This window comes from Anneissia japonica, unplaced genomic scaffold (genome assembly GCF_011630105.1).
Source record: "Anneissia japonica isolate Jap-2015-1 unplaced genomic scaffold, ASM1163010v1 scaffold1005_len2656397_cov198, whole genome shotgun sequence".
Classification (NCBI taxonomy): Eukaryota; Metazoa; Echinodermata; class Crinoidea; order Comatulida; family Comatulidae; genus Anneissia; species Anneissia japonica.
In genome coordinates this window covers 1572144-1592769 of record NW_022683792.1, presented here as the reverse complement: position 1 = coordinate 1592769, position 20626 = coordinate 1572144, and the positions used below count along the sequence as shown (strand labels likewise).

The window sequence follows — 20626 nt, the reverse complement described above, 5'->3', positions numbered from 1 at the left end:
TTAGGTAGTTTTAGCCACACAACTTTAACCTTAGCGTTAACGGATGATGTCATAATTTATTCATCTTGCGTTGCGGAGTATGTTAATTTCAGGATTTTACGCGCTCAACGTACGTTAGTTACGGGTTTGCGCATGTAGAGCTATCGCGCTACATGCTGGGTGCTAACGTTAAACGTCGTGCGGCGAAAACTACCTATTTTATGAAAATTGCATTCCTTGGCAAGACATACATTTTAAAAATTTAAAACAAAGAAACTATACACTTTACATTATTATAAAATTTCAAGACAAAAAAACAAGATATTAAAATATATGTTGTGTGTTATATGTTGTGATAGTAATGCACATTTAATAATTGTATATATAATAGTTAAGTTGTATCGTAATTATTTTATGTGAGCAAAGATTAAGACTGTTTTTGTGAAAAACCGAAATATGCAAAAGGCTGTGTATGCAATTTTCAGCTGTTTTTGTATCCTACTGATCAAATTTACAGCCTACAGAGTAAAAATGCTGTGTATGTCACATAAATAGTAATATAATACTATGTATGGCAGAAATATAATCTCTGTGGAGAAAAAGAATTTTTTCTTTGGTTTCGCATTGCCAGTTTTGCTAAAAAAAATATCTGAGAGTGTACAGTTTGCGAGTTAAAACAAGACTACTATAATATGAACTGCAGCATTCAAATCTACTTTATTAGAAAATCATTTTGCAAAAATCTTTATGGCGAGTTGAATGGCAGAGCGGTTAAGGCTTGGGCGCTGCAATGTACAACCATAATATCGGCGCTGGTTCAAACAGCACACTCATCTGTGGTTCTGGTGCAGGTTCAAACAGCACACTCACCTGTGGTTCTGGTGGTGGTTCTAACAGCACACTCACCTGTGGTTCTAGCGCTGGTTCAAACAGCACACTCACCTGTGGTTCTAGCGCTGGTTCAAACAGCACACTCACCTGTGGTTCTGGTGGTGGTGGAACAAGTCTTCTCGGATAAGGACCCTGGGCACAGTGTACATAATTTGGCTCATGTGCACTTTAAAAAACCCAGTACATCTTTCGAGACGAGAAAAGCCGGGCACTCACTGTGTCGTCATGACGAATCCAATTCCGCTCCCTTTAAGTGCTAGACCATGCGACTCCATCTGATGATTGTAGGTGGTCATCTGAACGAATCTTCAAAAACAATCCGTTGCGTGCGCGTCGTTGCTTTTTCCGTTTCTCATAGAGTCCCGCCGTCCGACGATTGTCGGTCGCAGTGAGTGCCCGGCTTAAGGGTTACGCCGCTGCGCTGGTGCATTCGGTCCCTGCTGTGGACAGAGGAGAGTAGGTGGTACCGGTTTACTGTATAGCTCAGACACGAAGAGACCCTTATTAAGGGAGAAGCAAGTTACTGTAAAAGCTAGTTCACACATTGAGCGCTTTTGAGACCATTTCAGTATATATTGCTATATAAATCTAACTACATTACATTATATTTTACATACACTAGAGAGTAGATGCATTCAGCAATTATGCAACATTAGAATTCAGTATTTTGTAATGAGTCAATTTGATGTTAAAGGGATAATAATGTCAGTTCTAGTCACTCGTCAGCTTTAATATTCACATAGCTTTCATAGCACTCAGTATTTAAAATGATCTCTATTTACATGGTTATAGGCTGGCAATATATTGATAGTCCTTAAATTATCCTCTGTTCATGTCTTTACAAAAATTAGAAAACAAATAAACCACAAAACAGTAGTACTACTGCACAAAGAAGATCCAGTGCTCAGTCATACTCTATGTTTTGCATCATTTCACCAACTTTAACATTTTAAATCAAACTAGAGTATACATTTAATTTATTCTAATCAATAAATCTTATCTCTCTTACATCTCTAATTATTATTTTATGGTCACACTGTACTGTACAAGCGAATGTTCGTAATTCGATAAATTTAAAATAAATAAAAATAAATAAATTAAAAGTGAATACAATCAAAGTGAATACTATATTTATTCTAATAAATTCCCTGGGCGCATTTATTGTTAAGAAGTGTTTTTAGGCGTTTATCTGAGGGAGGTGTTTATTTTTTTGGATGTAAAATGGATGGGTATATACACAAATAGACACCCCTTATTTTCACTGTAAATGTGGGACACATAATTAGTCAAAATGTGTTATTGCGTGATCATAAAGACTTATTAATCCCAACCAGGTTTTAAAATGTAATTCTACTGGAGTAGAACGTTAATAGAATGATGTTGCCTCCATTAGATTTGTTTAAACTCATTTGGGGGAGGCGTTTATACAAGGAAGGAATGCCTTGAAGCGTTTATTTCGAGGGAAGCATTTATTCCAAATGAGGCTCTAGAGGGGGATTTTATTCAAAGGGGAGAGGGGGGCAGAATAAATAAAATACTAGTAGTAGTACTAGTAACTACAATGTGATCAGTCCAGAGGTTATAAGATATTATCGCATAATTATAAAGTGAAATGCACAACAAGGGATTGAAACTTCACCCTCGAGGCTGGGAAACTAAATTTCTAATGTCTATTTTGACAACCTGTAATATATTTTGTTTGTTTTATTTTTTTTTCAGGCCAGCTATTTTATGTGTGGATCGGGAGGATTGGATGTATGGGTTGCAGTGTGCCTTAGCAATTATCAATCTCCTTCAAGTTCTGCTTTTACTGTTTTTAAATTACAAGGTACTCTATGCATTTTTCTTTAATATGAATTAAGACGGTTGAGGTTTTTTTTTTAATTATTGTATTATAACTACCATTGTTGTTGATTCCATAGGGAAATATCTTACAACAAATAATGAGTGTGAGCATGGTACTAGAAGCAATTACTTCAATACCTTTCGTCATCACGGTAAGTTTTTAGAAGTTTTTTTCAACACTGAGCCAATAATTTGTTGCCCTAGCCAGGTAATAATATAATAATAAAGTATAGCACAACTATATTATAGTATAAACGTATGGATAATATGCAAGATGTCTTATGGTGCAAATATATGTATATTTTTCATAATATACGACAAATACATATGCAGCAAACCAGAATTTAATATTGAGAAACATGTTTCTACTATGTTGAACTTTTATCATCAATTAAAAAATTAACTGAACAAAGGATCTACCACAAATTATATTTGAGGTAATCAAAATTAGAGGTGTGATTGAATGTGTCTGATATTGACAGAGAAGTCTTAAGTCGGGTAATAATAGTAATAATAATAAATAAAAATTTTAAAGTGCACGTATTTATTTAGAAAGTGCTCAAGGCGGTAGATACCATGAAACATGACATGACATAACATGAAAACACTGGAACTAGAAAGTGTGGAAAATTAACCCATGAAATGTCCTAAACTAAAACGAGTAGAAAATGCAGGAGAAACCAGCACTTTTAAGCCCTCAGTGAGAGCTTACTAGTTCACAACTCATAAAAAAAATGGTGCTGGTGTCTAACTGGGTCCACAATTTTCCATGGGAAAACACAACTTAACGAGTCACTTTCCATGACAATCCCCTACACACATACTGACAGTATTTACCAAGCTACGCAGTGTTTGCCCACAGTTCATGATATACTAACTTAGTCAACGAATATGAGAGAATATAGTAGAGTGTATGATATATAAATATGTATGATATATGTTACACTAAAACAATGTATGGATATTTGTTTATAGTGAATAAAAAACTTGTTATGAGGTTTTTTCATGAGCAATGGTGGCACCAGATGCCCACCCTGCCCCCCTACTGGTGCCACCGCTGCCCATAGGTCGATATGTGTTAGGCATTAACATGCTCAGAGTGTTGTGATGGTATATTATGTTGCCCTGAGGCTTTTCTTGTTATAGTATTCAGGCGCGGATCCAAGATTTTCCCTGACTTTCCCACAAATAGGGTGGTCCTTGCAGTGGAGGGTCCAGAAATTCAAAAGAAAGGGGGCGGGGCCATAGAGGGATTATGTCGCCTCTAGATGGCCAGAAATGGCACTCTCAGAATTGGAATGTAATTTTCATTTTTTTCTCCATTCTTTAAAAAACCATTTGGTAATGGTTGAGGACTTGTATAGCACACAATATATGGTTTCTATGCGCTGATGTTTCAGTTGTTACTTGAATATTAGAGTTATTGTTTTGAATGTAAAGACGGTTGTTCAGTGTACTAGTGTTGAATGTGTGGATTCATTTAGAAATGTTACATTTTTTATTATTATGAGCCAACCTACTGTATGGTACATTTTCCAGATTGTGTACCCCCCAAGTCATGATCTGTTTGTCCCTGTGTTCCTAAACTGCTGGTTAGCAAAGGAACTCTTGGAAAACTTGTTTGTAAGTTGACTTGATTAATTATTTTCAATTATTTTTAATTATTCTATATTTTATTCATATTTGTTGCATAGATAGCAGCTCATAATATGATATTTATAATTTTTTGTTACATAATCCTTATATTTCAATTCCCAAACTTACAAATTATGAATGAAATACTTTGTCATTAGGTTTAAAAAAACAAACTCCAAATTATTTGTTTAGTTACACTTTTTTGTGTATTTTATTTTTGCATACTTTAGTTGAAAACAGTTCATAATGTATCAGAGTGTTTATATAGTTTATATAGTTGATTTATTTTGGTCTTAAGTTATATTAATAAAAATCATCACCTTGCCCTTAATTACCCTCTAGGTAATACAAGATTATCAATGTTAATAAATAAATTATTATATAACTTACATAAAATATTGCAACCTTATTGTTCAGTATTCAGTATGATTTTTGTCATTTGTAAAATTCATTTTACATAGAAATACAATTGCAAAAAAACAGAAATAACGAGGTAACAGAATAATATAAATATCGGGTAATAAACTATACCCCACTGGCCATCATCCCGGTATTAACTGGAACTGCGATCAGTTTAAACTGTTTACTAAGCCACTAATTGGCAACAAAGCTAATTTTTGTTTATAATCAGTTGATCAATTGCTTTCCAACAGAATGATCTACATCGTGTCATGCAGCGTCACCACTCAGCATTAACACAGCAAGTTTTCATCCTAATTGTAACAATTCTTTGTCTGATTATTACATGGTAAGTAGTGTATTAACATTTTTTTTTTACTTTTACACATTACTTCCACTATTCCAGCTTTGACATTGCTTCTTCAACCATTTAATTTTTCCTTAAATTGACTTTGGAATATAGTTCTTAAATATGACCATATTATTTACACTTTGGTTTAAAAATACTTTTGGAATTATATTATAATTATAATTATATATGTTCCCTTAAAAATTTTATTAAAAAAGCATCAAATTTCTCAAATATTCAAAGCACAAATAAGTTATCAAGTTGTAATAAGACACAGATTAAAAAATTATAATAAATGCCATCTAGTACTGTAGTTGATGTGTGCATGGGTATGTCAATGATCAAGGTGTAAACAAACAAGCTATCCTTAACATGTGTTTTGTTTGCTCCATTATGTGATAAAATAAAAGATGGCTAATTAAATTATTGCTGATTTAGAAAAGGAATATTTGTACAAGCAATATCATATTCAGTGGCGGCGCCAGCGGGGGCAGGGGGCTTACGGCCCCCCCCCCCACTGGTTTGGCAAAGCCACCCCATCGGCCAAAGCTTGTCGGGCAGTCGGACCAAAAGAAAACAAAAAATAGGCCTAGTTTTCCCATCCCAGCCATTTCCGGCCATCTAGAAGTCCCAATTTTTGTTTAAATCTTGTTTTGGGAGGAGGGGACATCCCCGTCCCATACCCACCCATCCTAGAGCCTCCACTGATCATATTTGTTTTTGTATTACTTCAGGATGAATCTTGTATGTTGCTTCTGTGATACTGAACAAAATTATGCTATTTATATGTAAACCATTTTACCCTTTCAAAGTTTTCTAGATTAACGCCTGTTTCTATGTTTCAAGGATAATGATGGTTGTTGCGTCATTATTCCAGTATAATTAGAATTTGTTTTTCATTACTTATCTTGCTCTATCTCTTATATTGCATGACATATTTTTTATGTCAAGTCATATGGATTAATCAATTTGTATGGCTTGTGCGTAATTCTTAAGGCTGTGTTTAATCAAATGACAGCTCCTACATTATGAAACATCCTAGATCCTAGTGAACCCTGTATTATAAAAGCATTGGTTTGTTTTTGTAAATTTTATTTATTTATTTTTTTTTTCTTTTTGCTTGTCAGCTCAATTTCGTCTTATTGTTTTCTTTTCTGCAGACTTTATGAATTGGTAGACTTCTAATTATGTTTTTCTGGGTCTAAACATTCTGTTGCTGTTTATATTTTGTACAATTTTGATTGTTTTTGCTGTTGACATATTACAGCCCTAGTTTGTTTATAATTATGTTTATGTTTTGTTGTTTATTTAACATTAAGCATTTTGAAGCTCCAACATTTTGTGCTATAATAATAATGATGATGATGACGATGACAATAATAATTAGCTTTATTTTAACATGGGAAAACTTCTTCAAGCATGTGAAGGAGAACCAAAAATTAACAAATTAAAATGTACAAATTTGAAAGCAAGTAAAAGTCAGTAGGGCCTACCATAAAGCTACCATTAACTTAACAACTGTACAAAGAAAACATAAAAATGTGGCAAAGACAAGCCAAACCAGTTACTCGTCGCAAAAATTCGATTTTGAGTTATTAATACAGTGTTAGAGAGTACAATAATAGCTATAAAATAGTAAAAAAAAAAAATTCAAATCGTGCATTTCCTTATGAAGTTACAAGCGTTTAATCACACAGCTGTTTAAAGAACAATATATGAGAAATCAGCCTACAAAGTTTATGATTTCAGGCATTTCTCATTAAATCCTTAAAAAGCGTTGTTTTAACATTCAAAATGGGGAAAATAACAGCATAGAATGATGTGTAGATATATAAAGTTTAGTTTAGTGCAATAAATTAGATTTTTTAAAATTTGACATTCCAGCATGTTTTGGCCATTTTCTCTGAAACACGATTTGCGACGAGTGACTGGTTTGGCTTGTCTTTGCCACAAATACATTTATACAACAATTATTCTTAATGTATGAGGATGTTGACATCTTGTAACCAGGACCCTCAAGAAACCCAGATCCCCAGTATCTCTACCTCAGATACCTCGCAACCTTGAAATTTTGACACTTGAAATGCCTTGATGTAACACCTGCAGCAGAACTGAAAAACCCAACATTATTAATAAGATTATTACAAATATTTGAGAGAAGAGAGTTCTGATCTCGAACGGAGTAACTGGAAATTTCATGTAAAATGCAATTAGGTAGTTGAATGAACCTCCACATTGTGTAGTTCAAAGTTTCCCTTTATAATATACGATATGATAGGTAGATTATGTTTATCTTGATTGGTTCTGTATGAAGATGCTTTGTTGCTTCTGTTGCATTGCACTCAGCCTGACCTTCGACTTATACATGGTGTGAATAAAATGATGAGGTGGCTTTTAGATTGAAAAACTGATAAACACTTTAGTGCACTATGAATGTTATAGGAATTATATTAATAAATGATAATAATCTTATATTATTTCTTTCTTTCTAATCAAATTTTGAGCTTATAAAAAAAAATACACTATTTGGTGACCCTTATTGACAAACCTAACATTCAAAAAATTTCATATCAATTAAAAATCTAAAATGTATCTTTCCTATTTGCCAACAGGGTGAGGGTGATTATAATATACATGATTGATTGATTGATTGATTGATCAGTCATTGATTGTCATTGATTATTTGATTAAATTGTTATAATTTATGATAATCATTTGATTATTTACTTATTGATTGACTGATCAATTGATTTTAAATGTTTGATTTATTTATTTATTGAAAAAAATATATCCGCATAAAATTATTATGTTTATTGATTGATGATGATATTGATAGACAATTTAGTTATATATTTGATTTTATCAATTGATTTTAACTAATTAATTATGATGATTAGGAATGATTGATTGATTGATTGATTGATTGATAGTGATTATTATGATTTAGAAAATCAATTTGCCTTATTGTTTTTCTCTATAATTTGATACCTTGTTTATTTTACATAAATTACATATTATTTCCAACAATATATTACTCTATATTGTGTGCCTTTGAGTTATTATTTGATTAAGGCTTTTGTCATTAATTGTATTAATACCCAGTGATTTTAACTTTTGCAATATATTTTAACAAAATACAATATATTCTGTGTTTAAGATTAAGGCCTTTTTAATTTTATTAATATGCAACTTGTTGATATTGTATAACTTATTTTTTGTAATATATCGCAAAACTGGACCATGTGTAAAACAGGTTGTTACATCCTCCTGATATGTTATCCTGTATAAATATGTTCAGCAAATAAATAAATAAATAATAATATTGTTTTATTATTTTTATCAGTGCATGTGGCATCCATCATCTGGAAAGGGCAGGCCAATCTGATATGAGTGTGTTTGAGGCACTTTATTTCACTGTTGTAACCTTTTCTACCGTGGGATATGGCGATATCAAAGTAGAAATATGGCCATCACAATTGTTTGTTATTTTAATGATTGCAGCTGCTCTTGTCGTTTTACCTGTACAGGTAAGAAGAAATTCTCCCACTAAATAACTCTGGTATGTCTCTCAGTGGCCAGAGAAACAGTAAAATCATAAATTATAACAAATATACAATGAAAATTAAAGGCTTGTCTGTGATGAACCCTGAAAAAAATTAAGTTTCTCATTAAAAATTTTCGACTTCCAATTAGACATTATTTCAGTGATGGTTTGTGCAAGTGAGTACGGGAATATATATACTGGTTCTCCCTCCGATTAAAGACCACTTTTGGGACCAGTTTTTCATGGTCTTTAGCAGATTTAGTGTCTAATTAGAATAATAAAAGCTATGTTCAGACACAACGAGTTACGGTAGCGTAACATTGAGTGGTGTGAACTTGTGCACAACGTACCGAATGCTAGTATGCTTGGTGTGTCTCACAGGTCTGAACATAGCCAAAGAAAGAAGACATTCGTTAATGTGGAACCATAGAAAAGAGGTCTTTAATTGAAGTGGTCTGCATTAGAGGGAGACGTATCTGTTAGTTATTGAGGAATGTAGTGCTTCTAATCCCAGTTTCCAATATTAAAGAAAGTTAATAACCTAACGTACTTAAGATAGTATAATACATACTCCAAGTATCAAAATGCACGCCATCATGTCGACATTCAACATTAATTATGTCATCATCAGGAATTAATTATGTCATCATTATTCCTGATGATGACATAATTAATGTCAAAATATCGAATCCCGACACGATGGCGTGCATTTCGATGTATGTATTATACTATCTTATCTGAGATTAATCAGTGGACCTTTTGGTTACCGTACTTAATATACAAAATAAGCAATTCACATAGGCTAAGATTATTTACATTCAGCACAGATGGTATTTTAATGATAAAATGGTTATTCAATGGAAATTGCTGAATACCTTTCGCATTCCTTTGATGACGTTTCAAAATGGAAAAATTAATTGTTATTTTTAATACATTTATAGACTTTATTAATTCAATATTTGAAATACATAAAAAAGTTGGCAATATATATATTAAATTTGACAAAGATAGAATACTGATATATTTAATTAATAACAAGGTCTTTAATTTAATATACCAAATACATACTTGGCAATATATATATAATTTGACAAGATTAGAATGCTGAAATATTGAATTAATAAAGTCTATAATTCTTTATTTCAAGTACATAGATCACTTGGCAATGTACATAATTTGACAAATATTAGAATACTGAACTTTCTTTTTATGGTGGAATTTAAAAGATCTGAGTGAATTGGATTTGTTTATATTTAAAGACAGTAATTTTTTAGTTCCCAATAACAAGTAACGTTTGAAGTGAAATTTAAATTTAATAAATGAGCATGTATGTGTTGCCGTCAGAATATTTTTACTCTTAATGACCCTAATTTTACAGTGACCGACTTTCTATCTTTAAATATTTTATGCTCTCTGAGGTGAATCATCCTCAGAAATAATGTAATTTCTTAGTCATTTCATAATTTGAAACATGTGGCGCAGCAATAGTGCTTTAGGCTTGCACTTGTAATATCAGGGGCTTGGGTCTGAATCCGAGTCACTCTTTTGTGAAAGTAGTCTACATTGCTTCTCCCCTTTCATTATTAATAAGTACCTGGGAAAATAGGTACCTGGTGAAATAGGAAAGTCTTCTATGTGCAAATCATTGCAGAATATTCTGCAATATGCTCATGTTTATTGGAGAAAATTGGACAATGTGCGGCGCTTAATTAATAATCCAGTGTTCAGGGAACTAAATACATTTTAACATAGTAAAGAAAATAATAAGTTTATTTAATTTTCTTCAAAGATGGAAAAGATGGCATTGTTACTGATCGAGAAGCAAAAACAAGGTGGCACATACAGCAACCACCGTGCACGTACAGAGAAGCATGTTGTCGTCTGCGCTTCAATGCTTCACTATGACCTTGTGAATGATTTTTTGAATGAATTTTATGCACATGCTCACTTACAGGTAATTTTATACTAAATTGTTTTATTTTTATTGTGATTGTTTTTTGTGGAGCTTATACAATTAAGATGTATAATTTAATTAATGTGACAAGATTTATTGTGAAGTACTAGGTTTATGTATACATTTACACTGGGGAAAGGTTCCAGAAGGCAGAATCGGAGGAGAAAAAAAAAACTGAAAAGAAAAATAATGATTTTGGATTGGTCTTGTAACCAAGGTGTTTCTATTTTTGAAGCAAACCAAACCACCTTTTACAACAAATGATAATGAAATTCATTACTAACATGCTTGAATGCTTCACTGAATCTCTTCCCCTGGTCTACATTAAAAAGCCTTTCCCCTCCCTCGCCCCCAGATTCTCATTGTTAACCTTTAAAGGATCCTAGGTAATGACCAGTAACAACCTAAAAAGGAAAAGAACACTTTGTCTGTAAAACAACATATTTTACTCAAAAATGTTAATATACAGCTTGAACAGACAGGAAATTACAGTCTTTAAGGTGAATGTGAAAAAAAGAAATCCAACTTCTAGTTGGAATGCTGCCAAGATCGCCTCAAGAATGTTGCACTTATCTGTACATATTAAAGTCATTGCATTTTAAATTAAAAAGTCGACTATAGATGATCGATTATGTTTTCTTGAAGGATTTCTTTGTGGTGTTATTGACTCCATGCGAGTTGGAACCTACTGTAAAGTGGCTCTTACAAGTTCCTCTGTGGTCGCAGAGGGTAATCTATATCCAGGGGTCAGCTTTGAAGGACATTGACCTCGTCAGATGCAGGTGAATTTCAAATTAATACAAAAAAAAGAACTGGTTTTTATATTAAATTCATGATTATTATTTTTTTTTTTGCAATCTTGATTACTATTTTCAAACATTTATGATTATAATCATCATTTAACCAATATTGTCAATTTTATTATCTGACCCCTATCATCATCAACATTTTTTATACCTCCATGCTAATAGTATTATCTTCAACATTATCATCTTCATTATCATCATTATTATTATTGGCATGATTTTTTAAGTCATTGCTATTATCTTCACCACCTGCATTATCATCATATCATCATTGTCATTGTCATCATCATTATCATAATTTATCATAATTGTCATCATTGTCATTGTCATCATTCATAATTTATCATAATTTTCATAATTATCTTCGTCATTGTAATCCTCGTCTTCATTATTTTATTATTATTTTCATCATCATCATCTTCATCACCATTGTTATCACAACCATAAATAACATTGTCATTATCATAATCATCATTATTATTACAGTATCATCATAGTTTAAAGATGGGGCATTTGGAATATCTAGAATGAACTGATAAATGATATTCTTTAATAGATGATATCATTAAGGACTACTTTGCATAGGTTTAATCCTTCATGTTTTAAACATAGCCTATTTTTCCTGTGATATGATATTTTTTCCTGCAATATATTTTTTTCCGGTATAATTCAGAATGGACCAGGCCGAAGCATGTTTCATACTCTCGCCAAGGAACAAGATGGATCGTATTGAAGCGGTAAGCCACTATGGTTCGACTTGCCGTGTGTCTCAGTAATCTGTACCCTTGTTTGTTAAATATATACATTTATATATACATTACTAATCTAGTATCAAGATATTCCTTGTGTACATCTTGCTTTAAAGTCCACACTTTATGTTTCTCAATCCTATACTCACATTTTAATGGTTGTACAATCATTTGTATTTTTGTGATATCAAAATTATTTCATTTAGATATTAATTGGTCGTCTTTTATTGTTCCATTGTCCTTGAGGCCTTTGCTTGTCTAATGATTTCATTAAAATCTCTAACCCAAGGCTCCAGGGAAGTATTCTGTCCCATTGTGCTTTTATATTAGCCTTCTGCTTCAAGAATGTTAGCCTTGAAGTGTTAATGGTAATTGGTACCAATTTCTGTTTTCTCAAAAGCCAATCAGCTATATCTTTCTGATCTGAAATTTATTTTTATTGCTTGACCTTCAAATATATCTCTCACAGATTGACTATTTCATAAAGATCACTTTTATTAGATTTCTAAATTAATTTTTATGTTCCCAAATATTTCTTGTGTATGGTAATTTAACTTATTTATTCATGGTTTTATTCACATTTTACAATTCACTGCCTTATAAATTGAATTATTTATTGATTACTACTTGTATTTGTTTTTTAATTTATGTAATTGTTTGTATTATTTCATCGATTAATAAAAATAATTAATTTCCTTTTCATTTGTTTCTTGAATAGCATTCTAATTTATAATTTGCTATCCAGTCGTATCTCTCAGAAGTTAAAGAATTATTTAATGATTTCATATCACCTTCATCTTTGCTAAAATTGTTGATAAAGTTGTTGTGAATACAGTATATAACAAAACTTAATTTTTTCCTAAACAGTTAGTAGTTATACATCATGAACACAAAAACACATGGACCCCTGGTTATACACACCCAGTTACCCAACGACACATATGTGGCAAAGACAAGCCATACCAGTCACTGTCGCAAAAATTTATTTTTTGTTATTATTTCACTGATTGGTTGCTTTATTTTTGCAAAGAAAATCCTTGAGGTAATCTAAACTTTCTCAATATGTCAAGAACATTTAGACAATTAAATATAATAATAATAATATTAATTTTAAATATATTTTTCTATAAAATAAATCAAAAATTATATTGAAAAGAGTTTTTAGTATATATCTGGTAAGACAAACACTATTAAAACAGAGGTGTACACTGTTACTAGGCATGTTCAAGTAAAATTGGGTCACAGTTTTAGAGCAAAAAATGGATATTGAATATTGATTAATTAAACTTGATCAATAATTACATTGAAAAGAGTTTGCAGTATATATTTGGCAAGACAAACACTATTAAAACAGAGATGTATACTGTTACTAGGCATGTTTAAGTGTTATTGGGTTACAGTTTCAGAGAACAAATGGGTACTGAATATTGATTAATAAAACTCATTAGTACAGCTTCTTAGAGGTTAAAGTTTTTAAAAAAATGTAAATTATCAATAACACAGATATTTACAATTGTTGGTTCCTATTCTTAGCAGTATAGCAAGGAAGCATTTTAATGAACCTGGTCTTTGTAATTCCTCCGTGTGTTGCACTGAGATTGTGAAAACTTAAAGTAAGAACTTGGAACTATACACACATTTGATGGTTCTGTTTTTAGTGTCTAGTTTAGTTTTTGCTATGTCATCGATCCCAATTGTTTTGATTTGGTTTTTGAAATGAATACTATAAATCAATAAAGTTAATCCTAGGGTCTGAGTTTGTAGTTGATTACTATTTGGCACACTGATCTAAATCTGAACTTGATACTAATACCATAACTACCTAGAAGTACATATGACAGAGCAGGTATTCAAATAAAAAATGTTTTAAAATACAAGATAATAATGACAGAAGGAAATAAGTGACGCACAATATACAGTAGGCTACACTATTTTATATAAGAATACATTTTATGGGAAAATTGAGGGCGCCCAAGAATTTTATTTTGACACTAGGCGAGGCAGGGTTTTCTTTCTCTCATCGATCTGATCTCAGATAGAGAACACGTCATAAGATTTTTGTTTTAATAACCAATAACTGGCATTAGTCAAAAATAGTAACCTCTAAGCGTGTATAGGTTTTACACACGAAGTTGTGTATAGGCCTAATACAATCATTGAGTTCGATTTTTAATTTCTTATCTCTGTGTCAAAATTAAGAAAAAAATAAGAACAAATTGAGGCTGAGGTAAAATGTCAAATGAGGTTTTTATTTTAAAAAATAGAAAAACCAAGAAATCTTATGTGACAAAAAAATATGATGTGCCCATATATGGGTATGATGATGTCATATCACATATTATCAAATTGTATAAAAAAAAGTTGAACATGTTCAACTCTTATTTTCCACCACATTTTATGTGACGCTTTTTGGATGAAATTTGATAGTGTAGAGAAAGATTTATATGTACTTTATTTGCAGTAGGTGTGACTATGTAATACCCTCTATATAGCTATATACTGCTGTATAAAAAAAAAAAAAAAAAAAAAAAAAGCCTGGGCAAAATATTACTGGTTCTTATATTTAAAAAAAATGTAGTTCAATTTAATACAACAAATTTGCAGTACATTTTGCAACTATTTTTGACAAAAGATAACTATATTTTTCTATTATCTATTTACATATTAATATGTTTGTAATTATATTTGTTTATTCTTTATCTCTTTATATATCAATACTATTACAGAAATATTTAATATAATTTACAGTACATTTGAGAAAAAAAATACTTTAAAAAGTACAGAAAAAGATTTTACTACATTATTTATGTATCAATTGATAAATTGACATTGTTATAATATTTAACCACTACCATTTACATAGGTAGAATGTTTTTCCCAAAGCTTATCCATTCTTTACGCTGCTTGTTTTTTATTTTGGTCAAATGTTCCCACTTTGATGAATATACAAATAACAATGGTGGGGATGTAATGAGTTTGGCATGACTGGCATGATTTCTGTATTACCCAAACTTATAAGGCCATCAATCAGCCTTAAGTTACCACTATATTAGAACATACAAGATACAAAATTGATTTATTGTCAGATGTACAACATAGTATTTGATGGATCCGATCCACCTTGTTTGTATAGCACTGTATGTAATGTTGGTTAGCACTTATGAAAACAGTAGTTCAACATATTTGCAGGCTAGTAAATAGGCAGACTCTACTATCTGCAAAGTGTACAGTTCAACAGTGACTTAATGACAAGGTATATACTAATGGAACATTGACTTTTTTTCTACCACAATAAAAACTTGAATCACCTAATGACATTGTTATGTTTATAGGAATTGTATCAACAAAATAAAATATTTTCAAACCTTGTTTAATGTAATAAGTTTTAGAATATATTGTAAGAGACAGGATCAAAATCTTAAAAGCAGTGAACGAGCTTGTTCTTTTTTGTTAGATAGGCCATCTAGTGTGTCTGAAAATAACCTTATTCAAATATAACATGATTTATTTATTTCCATCCTGTTTGGCTGAGATATGCTTGCTGCTGTATGAGAATGTTATTTATAATTTATCAACTGAAATGCCAGAAAAGCCTTTTGTTTTTTAACTTATTCATGAATGTAATGTGCAGTATAATAATTTTCATTATTTTATAATGAGTGGATATGGATGAGCATGTTAGAAAAAAAAAATCATTTTGATATATTTATTAAAATTATCCTTCCCTTGACTTTGCCTTTTGAATGAGTTTTCATAATCATTTCATATCATTTCATGTTTTCATATGTTAAGATGTTTACTAAAATGTGCAATACATTGAACCATGAAACAAGTTGCACACCTACAACATCAATGTTGTGATTTTAAACATTGTTTAACTGCCTTCAAAATGAGTTAATACACTATTAAATATTCTATGACAAAAAACTGTTGTATGCCCATATATAGTCATGATGTGCCTATATATAGTCATGATGTGCCTATATATGGTCATGATGTGATGTCATCATGACCATATTTAGGCGTGTCGCATGGTTTTGTCAAATAAAATTTGATATTCTGGACAGGTGTTTAGGGTACAACATAGACCTAAAATCCATACTCAGTACTAAAGATATACTATTGGTACTAACATCTTTAAAGCACCTTAAATATGAATTCAATTTAATTAATATAATGCTTTGCTCATTTAAAAACTGATTTACAGCTTTCAGATTTGGAAATCATTAAATTAATGACTATGCAAAATAATAAAGGAACAGTATTATTTTAATTTATGTATATTTTAATTGAAAATGTCTTCTCATTCTAATTTTATTAAAGTAAATAATTTCAAATATTGAATTAAATTGTTCAAAGTTTTTATCAACACTGGCAGTATATTTTCAGTTGTTTCCAGAACGTGTGCTTGTTTCCATTAAAAAATAAATGAAGTTTTTACGTATTTAGTTTTTGTGGGATAGACAGTATGGCGTTATTCAGTTTGCTCTAAAATACAGGAATATCCCAATGACACTATTAACTACAGTAAATAATTACAAAATGTTATAACATCTTTAATAATGTATGTCCATATGATGTACCCGCAAAAGCTTCCTTAATGATCACATGATATATTCCAAAGTAAAATATAAGCTCTAAAATGATGAAATTACTAAGCAAGGTACAAAACCTGTATCGTGCATACATTTTGATGTAAAGTTAATAATATAATTGTTTTTCTTTCTGATTTACGTTGCATAACCATTTTCACATCTGTTAGCTAGCACAGTTTCTACTATTTATTCTGTATGTAGGCCTTGCTCAAAAATTGGAAGCGCAAAAAACGGCTTAGTGAAAAATTGGAGTCGATTATTAATCGTTCCTACCGGGATCGAGCCGTAAGCCTACATTGCCAATTATTTTTGTCGTTTTGTTTGTTGCTTGCTTGTTTGATGCAGAATGTGTATAAGTTTGTCTGCAGTGTCCTCCAACAAACGATCCTATAGGCCCTTCATAATTTACCAGTCCACATGTTGTTTGTCATGAGACAATCAATTCATTTGATGAGGCATTATTTGTACTTACAATTACACTAAAAGCTTCTCTTTAGGATATCATTTATCTTCTTAATTAACTTCATACTGCAAAAAGAGTTGAATTGCTCAGGCATGAAAAATCTTTAAAAATCAAATTTAGATTTTTGGGGGTTTTTTTTCTGTGAAAACACCCCAAAAACATGAATTGCATTTCAAAATGCCATTTTACAACTTCTAATTTCATATATTTGTGACTTTAGCCCCTTGATTACCATTTTTTTTAATGTACAGGATGAATTATGGTGGTCAGTGCCAATACTGAATAAAAAATTTGCTGACACACCAACCCTAATTTTGGGCATCAAAACATTTGTTTTTGTCCTATTAAATATCATTACATTTTTATTTGGAAATTTTAATTAAGCCAGCAAATGAATTTTTTTTTTCTAGCAAAATAAATTAATAAACTACGGGTAGTTTTGTTGGACTGCCATTTGCAAATATAACTGAACTCCTTCAGAAGCAAGCTTACTCTCATTATTATTATTATGTTTCATTGCATGTTTTATTATTGATAGGAAGTTCTCATATCATTCCCTGCACTTATACAATTTGTCCTGCATTTTGTATGCATGCTGCGGTTCTTCTACTTCTGCTTCATTATTTCATATCATGTGATTCATCATTTTGTAATAGGAAGACATGCCCATATCCAAGTTGAGGTGTGATGGGTATGTATGCGTCCCATCCCCTCAAGGAATCAAAAAAAGGTCCACATTTTAAAGCCCCATTCCCGGCAAAGTTACACTAAAAAAAATTTTTAAAAAAAGCATATGCATTACTCTAATTATTATAAACCAGCTTATTTATTGGCATAAATTTTTGTTTTACGCTTAAGAAGAAAAAAGATGAGAAGTACAGACTATTTCTCATAGGAGTACCATTTTCTTGGCAAGTTTCTAGGCCAATTCAGAGGATGTAGATCACATCCACTGGCATGCTCTTGCCAGCTGCTTTTTGTGTATTCTTTATACAGTCGAGTGTCTGAGGTATAAGTTATTTTAAATTATCCCACAATTAATTAAATAAAAGCTTTAATTAATCCGATTTACTGAACTGTTCACATCGCCGATGCATTTGATCAGTATCATTAGGCTAGTGTTTGGGTATTATAATAGAGTTGAGGCTGAAACTGATAGTAAATCCCTCAAAACCAATCCAATACCAAAGCTGCAATTTAACAGCTCTGACCTTTGATCTCACTGGGATTCTAGTCTACCCCCACACTAATTATTGTATATTTGCAAACCCACTATCTCCCACCATCCAATAGCAATTTCCTGGAAGGATCAGTGACATATTAACCAGGCATTCCCATTATGTAGACCTTTTTTCTTTTCATACATTTTTTTTTCAATGGGAAATTTTTGGAAATCTTCATAATTAAAATGTACATGATGAGTGAAGATTCACCTATTTCTGTTAAATGTTGTCATCAAGTGGGAAAGCCAAATGCAGATTGTGCTCATAATGGGTTTTTCAATTATTTGACAAACATATCAAATAAAACAGAAGACAACATAATTACAGTACTGTTGTTTTTTTAGTACATCATTCTGTTAGTAGCCAGTAATAAATTAAAGTAATTTTAGAGTGGAGTTAGCTTAGTGGTTAAGGTGCTTGCCTTTTAATCTCAAGGTCCTGGGTTCAATTCCTGTATTAGCAGGACCTTTTCTCACAACTAAAAACAACTCCATTCCCTAAGCCTCATAAAGAAACATCGCTGATATTCGCATCACATTATTTCATTTATTTAAGAGGGCCCTGAATATCAGCCGACCTTCTAGGATACGTTGAAAGGGTCACCCTCTATAAAAAAAATTCCAAATGTACTTAGATAAATATGTACATATTTGATAAATCTGATTTCAGAGGGACTAGTTTTTACAGTTTCATATTACACCATATATGCATCCAGGCCTGTAAACAAGTTCATGGGGGCGGGGGGTTCCTATGGGCCAATGGGTCAAGTTTCACGCAGAAATGTTTCTTTAATAAGCAAACTTATGATGAAATATTACTACATTAGTAAACTGGAAAAAAATATTGGGGTTTGGCCAAACCCCCAAACCCCCCTTGGTTAAAGACCTGGAATTAATCAACAAATGTATGGGGTTTTTTTTTTTTTATTTCAATATTTTCTGCTGTGTGCTACTGATTAGAAATTTTTTTTTTATTTGATTAAATGAAGAGAAATAACCCAATTTTTTATTCATGTCATATAATAAATATAATATTTCAGTAATATTAAAAAATAATAAAATAATCTATCATACCATATTGTCAATTTTTATTTTTCTAAATAATTCTTTTCTAATTTCTTCTGAAATAAATTTTTTAATTGGTTGCATGTGCAGTTGGTTTGAGTGATGTTTTTCAATTTTGAAGTATTGACTGATTAGTTTCAGAATATATAATACAATGCTGAAATAATATATATTTCAACACTATATACATATATATATATGTATGTATGTATATATATACATATATATGTATATATATATATATTAAAAAATGAAGATTCCATGTTTGCTTTGATAAATAAAAAATATAGAAAGACAGCAATTTAAAACAGCTATGAGTTGTAAACATATTAGATGCAATATAATTTATTAATGAATTATATTGCTTCTAATATGTTTACAACTCATAGCTGTTTTATATTGCTGTCTTTCTATATTTTATATATATATATACATACATGTATGTATGTATATAGTGTTGAAATATATATATATATAATATAAATTTAAAAAGGCAACAAATGAGAAAAACCCATCAAACAGCAAACAGCCACATAATGCAAAACAATTTAAAATTAAAACGGAAAACTTAACAGTAGAGAAAATCCGATCAGAATGACAAAATAAACTAAGCATCCACTGGAAGGAATCCCAATATCTGCAGACAGATTCGTTTCAGCCTTCCAGGCCTCATCAGTGCAGCTAGGGTATAGACCCAAACGCAACGTTCGACCAGCTTATGTAGGGCCCAAACTAGTCCCACGACCACTAATGATTACAGAGCCAAACCAAGGCAATATATGTATACACAGCCCAGGTGTGAATGCAAATAGTGGAATACAAGCTATGCGGCTCAGTTCCAGGAGATACAAATTCTTACGAGACAGCACTAGTCCATGAATTTGTGAACAAAATCAGAGATCTAAAGATGCAATCTCTACCGTGCATCAATGGTGGCCCGCTGGATCTCAATAGAGATTCTTTAATAATATATAAATTTAAAAAGCCAAATGGGAAAAACCCATCAAACAGCAAATGGCCGCATAATGCAAAACAATTTAAAATTATATGTGTGTGTGTGTGTGTGTGTGTGTGTGTGTGTGTGTGTGTGTGTGTGTGTGTGTGTGTGTGTGTGTGTGTGTGTGTGTGTG

The 20626-nt window shown here is 31.4% G+C and overlaps 1 protein-coding gene across 6 annotated transcripts in view; it reads left to right on the top strand.

The window, feature by feature from the left end:
• LOC117102070 (potassium channel subfamily T member 1-like) overlaps positions 1–20626 on the top strand; it is a 64835-nt gene that overhangs the window by 17624 nt on the left and 26585 nt on the right. For 5 of the 6 annotated variants that reach the window (XM_033242296.1, XM_033242314.1, XM_033242307.1 and 2 more), the window contains exons 6-14: positions 2590–2698; positions 2793–2867; positions 4255–4338; positions 5004–5098; positions 8442–8625; positions 10432–10596; positions 11242–11378; positions 12076–12139; positions 16948–17031. In XM_033242296.1, the coding sequence (XP_033098187.1) occupies positions 2590–2698; positions 2793–2867; positions 4255–4338; positions 5004–5098; positions 8442–8625; positions 10432–10596; positions 11242–11378; positions 12076–12139; positions 16948–17031 (997 nt within the window). The remainder of the gene's footprint in view (positions 1–2589; positions 2699–2792; positions 2868–4254; positions 4339–5003; positions 5099–8441; positions 8626–10431; positions 10597–11241; positions 11379–12075; positions 12140–16947; positions 17032–20626) is intronic. The other variant, XM_033242297.1, reaches the window with a different exon arrangement.